A 6,453-nucleotide genomic window follows, 5' to 3' on the forward strand; every position below is an offset into this window, starting at 1 on the left:
CAAGCTACCTGAAGGAAGTTGCTACGACACGCAATGCCAACAAAAGCCGACCCTCTCGATTCGTTGCTCAACCAAATCTCGAGAAATGACTGAAATTAAACGATCGAGAACGTACGCAAGCGGAGCATTTCTACGTCCTCAATCACAATGATCACGCATTCTATGCCCTTTTTCGTTCTTTTACTACTGTAGATGATAACAGTAGATCATAGCAAACGCTAAGCGATTCAACGATTCGTCAAGAGATTCTCATACAGACTACAGAGAGTTCAGATAGACGGAGGAACACATGTTTACGAGTACGAGCAACAACGCGTCAAAAGCTAGTGCCTCTAGTTTCTACGTCCTCAATCACAATGATCAAGCATCTCTATGCCCTTTCAGTTCGTTTACTACTGTAGTAGATTATAATCGGAGATTCATCAAGAGATTTAGTCATACAGACTACGGAGAGTTCAGATAGACAGAGGAACACATGTTTACAAGTACCAGCAACAACGCGTCAAAAGCTAGTGCCTCTAGTTTCTCAATCAAATCTACATGAACTTCTGAGAACGAAACAACTGGAAAATTAGGAAAAGGGAAAGGATACGTCGAAAGTACCCACCACGACTTACTATGTCCAAAAAGCATGGGTTCCTCGCCAGGACGGTCGCCTCGGGGGCCGTGCAGGCGTCACCGGCACGCACCCGGACGCGAATCGCCTACCTCGGGCAATGCGCGCCGCCGCCATCACTCCTTAATCCGGAGCCAGCGGCCGAGCTGCGTCGGGTTGACGACGCCGGGGACGCGGGGCCCTCCCGCCATCATCAGCAGCGTGGACGCCTCGGCGTACCTCCTCGCGGGGTCTGGCGCGGGCGCGGCGGAGTACCCCTTCCGGGCCGGCGCGGGCGGGCGCTCGCCGAGGAGCGTGCCGAACCTGAGGAACTCGTGCGCCAGGTACCCGGCGAGGAGCTTGCTGTTTGCGCCCTGGGGAGGCGGCGGCGGCGGCATGGTGGTGGGCTTGGTGGCGAACCGCGAGAGCTGAAGCGGCTTGTTGCGCTGCTCGGGCTTCCTAGGCAGCGGCGGGAGCGGCGCCTTCTGCTGCTCCGACGAAGGCGGCGGCGGCGGCGAGAAGTAGTCCCGCTCCTTCCGCTTCCCGAGCGCGCCGCCGCGTGGCGCGTCCATCCTGGCGCAGATCGACATCGCGAGAGAGAGAGCAGCGGCGGGGCGGGATCGCCGATAGCGGCAGGGGAAGGAGGAAATTATGAGGAGGAAAAGGAAACTGGTTTAAAAAGCTACAGCGGAGGGGAGTCGTGGGGTGCGGCGGGACCCACAGCACAGCAAATCCGTAGAATCGCAGAGAGAGAGACGAGGACGGAAGGAGCAGGGCATGAGAGAGAAGGTTCTCCCCGGAATGAAGTGGAGGTCGGGGAGGTGGGGTGGGTCGGGGCCTATTTATAGCGGTGCCGCTCGCTAATTGCCACCAGCTAAGCTGTAAATAACGAGAATGCCATCAGCTGGCTCGCTTCATGGAGCAGAGAATGAGGGCGTAATTTTTATTTAAAAAAATCAAGTGAGTGTGTAATTGCCATTATAGTATCTTGCAGCCTGTCAGCCCGTGTGACGAACGATGATTCACGCCTTGCAAAAACTTTCTCTTTTTTGCGAATAGGACGCTGGCATTAAAAGAAACAGCAAACAGTAGAAAACATCTCAAGAAAAATGAAAATTACAATGAAATCCTTGAAAAGCCCTTCATCTTCAACCTCCAGACCGTGTCGATGGCGCGCCGCCGCTGTCGCTCCTCCCTGAGTCGGCTTGACGTTGTTGATTGCGGATGGGAAGTCGCCGAACGAGTCAAGATGACCACATCCGTTCCGAAGACGAAGAAGAAGGATGAATTGTCGCTGAAGCTCCTTGACGATCCTAAGATCCCCACAGCCAGATGAAAACCTCGAAGACAACACCACTCCCACAAGCCTCTCGACGTTGCATCCGAGGTGGGATTGAAGCCGGGGAGACCTTATTGCACGAGACAGCGCCACCACCACCTGAGCGCCACCCCTACAAACTTTGACCCTAAAAACGTAGAACGAAGCCCACAAAACAGAGGGTGGAGCCCTCCCGCCGACGAGGGCCGTGATCCACCGCACCCCCATGGCCCGAAGGCCACAGAGGCGGGGCAGATCGGCGGCGGCGGCGGCAGGAGGCGAGAAGACCTAGATCGCTTGAGAGCCTCACGTACCCGTTCAGAACTTGCAAAAAAAGTATTTCCACTAATATGGCCACAAACGTTCTTATTGTATAAATAAAATCTTTATTAGAAGAAACCGCACATATTGCACACGATGTGTCACGGTATTTCCACTAATTGATCTGTGTTATGCTTTTTTCTTGTCTAATAAAGCTACAAGATGTATGCCTAACGCGAAGACAAATCAGACCAACTTCAGTGCTGGTTTTGAACTATTATGACAGGCACAATGGGATGATGTCACCTTTCGCTTAGAGATGTCACGTCAGATTTTTGTTTAGTTGGAGGAGAGAGAATGAAGAAAGAGAAGATTGTCTTTCTTTAGCAAATAGATCATCTCTTAGAAAATAAGGGAATGCTATTTTCTCCATTGTACGACATGTTTTTCCTTAGAAACATAATTTCTAACAAATTTAATTGATTATCATTAATTGCTAGGGATGGCTATAAGAGATAACGCATTGTAGAAATTATACCAATTATCTTCTCTAGATGATGTGGCGAGATAAGGAAAGGTATGCCTTCTCTACTATCGTACATGCTCTTAATGTTTTTCTATAAAGAGAATATATATTTCTTAACTGAAATAGAACTGAGAATAACTTTACTTGGTGCATTTAAGAGGGCATTTTAGTCTTTTTTCTCCCAAATCCATTTCTGATCTAGCAATGGTGGATTTGTTAACCGCCTTTCTTCGTAAACACCCGCGAGTGGTTGATTTCTCTCCGAAATTGCTCGGTCTAGCATGTTGGCTCCGTGTCAAATACAAAATCAAGTGGAGGAAGTAATCTAACACACCATGGGGGATTAGACGGCCTAAAATGTCAGGATGTAGGTGATGCTCATTGGTTTGCACAAAGTTTTCTTCGTAAACATCCGCGAGTGGTCGATTTCCAAAATTGCTCGGCTTAGCATGTTGTCTCCGTGTCAAACAGAAAATCAAGTGGAGGAAGTAATCTAACACACCATGGGGGATTAGGCTGCCCAAAATGCCAGGATGGAGGTGATGCTCATTGGTTTGCATAAAGTTTTCTTCGTAAACATCCGCGAGTGGTCGATTTCGCTCCGAAATTGCTCGGCTTAGCATGTTGGCTCCGTGTCAAACACAAAATCAAGTGGAGGAAGTAATCTAACACACCATTGGGGATTAGACTGCCCAAAATGTCAGGATCAAGGTGATGCTCGTTGGTTTGCACAAAGTTTCTTCGTAAACACAAGCGAGTGGTCGATTTCGCTCCGAAATTGCTCGGATTAGCATGTTGGCTCTGTGTCGAACACAAAATCAAGTGGAGGAAGTAATCTAACATACCATGGGGGATTAGACCGTCCAAAATATCAGGATGGAGGTGATGCTCATTTGTTTGCGTAAGTTTTCTTCGTAAACATCCGTGAGTGGTTGATTTTGCTCCGAAATTGCTCGTCTTAGCATGTTGGCTCCGTGTCAAACAAAAAATCAAGTAGAGGAAGTAATCTAACACACCATGGGGGATTAGACTGCCCAAAATGTCAGGATGGAGGTGATGCTCATTGGTTTGCACAAAGTTTTATTCGCAACTATCCGCGAGTGGTCGATTTCGCTCCAAAATTGCTCGGCTTAGCATGTTGGCTCCGTGTCAAACAAAAAATCAAGTGGAGGAAGTAATCTAACACACCATGGGGGATTAGACTGCCCAAAATGTCAGGATGGAGGTGATGCTCATTGGTTTGCACAAAGTTTTATTCGCAACTATCCGCGAGTGGTCGATTTCGCTCCAAAATTGCTCGGCTTAGCATGTTGGCTCCGTGTCAAACAAAAAATCAAGTGGAGGAAGTAATCTAACACACCATCGGGGATTAGACTGCCCAAAATGTCAGGATCGAGTGATGCTCATGCAGGTGATAAACCGGATGTCTTCCATGGATATCAAGGTCGATGGGCTTTAGGAGAAGCTCGCCTCCGACGCGAAGCGTGCTAATCTATAGTACGCGTGCATGGAGTACGTTGTGTCGCCACTCCACGCGGCGTGCAATGGGCCTTGGAGGATCCAGATCAGGCGTGGTCGACTGCACCACATTTTAACTTGAAGCCACCTCCATCTCGTGAAGTTGCGTTGGCGCACCCAACTGCATGTTGACTGGGCTTCGAATCATTCGACCACAGTGACACTCATCTACGCTGCGCACAGTCTCCTCAGGAACCCGCTGCGTCCATCGGGAGCATGCAAGTACCGCTAGTAGTTACCGCCCATTGATTCATGTTTCAGGTGACCCTAGGAGTCTGTTTGGAGTGGATGATTATCATCATCGATCTAGTTCGCTTGCTACATTAAAGATGGATTTCCCAAATATGGATTTCCCAAATTTGATGGAGAAAATCGTAAAGTTTGTCAACAGGAGTTTGAACATACTTTGATTTATACCATGTACTAGTGCTTACTCTTCGTCCACATTATGCCTTGATTAATTTCAAAAGCACTACAGCTATGTGGCTTCGTAATGTTGAAGCAAAAGGGAGGGTAGAAGAATGGGATGAGTTATGTAGGTTAGTTCATGATAAATTTGGTAAGAACAAACATGTGCAACATCGCTGTCAATCGTGTTAGTTAAAACAAGTAGGGATTGTCTCTAAATATGTGGAGCACTTTGAAGAGGTGGGAAACCAATTGCCTTTCTATAATCCAACTTTAGATGAGCAAATATTTGTGGATGAATTTGTTGAGGGTTCAGAAACAGAATAGCATACTACTATTGGATTACATTAGCCAAACAACCTCGATAGTGCTATTATATTTGTATTATTACAGGAAGAGGAGCTAGAATTCGTGCCCAAGACACTCTCCAAAACCACATACGAAGTGTATCATTGTTTTAATGCCTGTAAGTGGTGTCATGACATATCACATATGTAGCTAATTTCGAAAAGTAAGAGTATCGAAACGTGGTGGACTTGTTTGGTAACGGTTTTATTGCCCTTGTTACTTTCACAGATGCGTCTGCTAGTTACTCTCGGGATGTTTGGTTCACAATCACATTTTGCCAAGACAAAATTTGGCAGCCACAGTTTAGTTGGCATGTGATTGGTTTTTACCACACCTTGGCCTGCCACACCTTATTGCATTTGTCATAGAGTTATTTTTTTGTCAACTTTTTCCAAATTTTGGTTCAATATTTTAAGTCACACTTTTGTGGCTAACCATACGTTAGCTTAGCAAATTGTGTCTAGGAATCAAACATGCCCTAAATCCAAAGCAAATTGTGTCTAGCTATTTTTCGAGCCCAATAGAATCGCCGGCAACTCCGTGCCGGCCCCTTCGCCAAGGGCGCGAATCGGGCGCGCCGGCGCCTCGCGGAACGACGGTTTTCGCGGGTGGGGGCGCCTTGTTAGCGAGGGGACGCGGCGGTTCGCATCGGAAACGACGCGGGGAGGTTGGTCATCGGCGGTAATAGGCTCCCGTGCGGAAACCCAAACGGCGAGGGCGGCGACTGGCCACGCGACGTCCGCCTACCTTACCCACGCGCCTTCAATGCGCGTCCGCTGCCTCCCTTAAAACCCCACCGGCGCGCACTTCTCGCTTTTCCCCGCCGTCCAACCCTAGCCGCCGTCGTCCAACCTCCGTGCGAACCTCCCACGCACCCCGCCGACGATGGCGCACAACGACCAGGCCGGCGGCAGCGGCGGTGGCGTGCTCCGCTCGACGCAGCTGACCTTCGACGAGGCCGATGTAATGTACTGGCACCACATCCCCGTGCCAGTACAGTAGAAGTTGCCGCATGGCTGGCACGTCTCCAACAGCGGCTTCGCCGTGCTGCCGCCGCCACCGCCAGGACCATAGACGCGGGCCCTCGCCAGGGAACGGTGGGGCCAGATGACGCCGGAGGAGAGGAGCCTGCCGAGCAACGCCCTTGACATCCCTACCTGGGCACAGCGTTTCGAAGATGAGCGCGCCGTCGAGCTCGCGCGGACGAACAATCGCTCGAGCGGCCGCTTCAACAACGTCGGCCGCCATGCCTGGTGGTACGACCGCGACGTCGACGACACGCTCCGCCAGTACGGCTTGCGTCCGCGCGTCCGCGGGCAACGGGAGCCGGTGTACTTCCCGCAGGCGGCGAACATGGCGCCGGCGCGACCCTGCAAAGGGTGCCGGAAAGGACCGCGGCGTCCGGAAGCTCGCGCACCGGATCGTCGTCTGCTGTCGCGCGCACGCGCATGCGCTCGGCCGCGCCCCCGCCTCCTTCCA

At 50.5% G+C, this 6,453-nt stretch overlaps 1 protein-coding gene across 1 annotated transcript; it reads right to left on the minus strand.

The window, feature by feature from the left end:
* Positions 1–407: 407 nt before the first annotated feature.
* LOC127307068 (uncharacterized) lies at positions 408–1,396 on the minus strand. The gene has a single exon (XM_051337765.1). It carries the CDS (start codon positions 1,183–1,185, stop codon positions 733–735), a length of 453 nt encoding a protein of 150 aa, XP_051193725.1. The 5' UTR covers positions 1,186–1,396; the 3' UTR covers positions 408–732.
* Positions 1,397–6,453: the final 5,057 nt, after the last annotated feature.

Source organism: Lolium perenne, chromosome 6 (assembly GCF_019359855.2).
Source record: "Lolium perenne isolate Kyuss_39 chromosome 6, Kyuss_2.0, whole genome shotgun sequence".
NCBI lineage: Eukaryota > Viridiplantae > Streptophyta > Magnoliopsida > Poales > Poaceae > Lolium > Lolium perenne.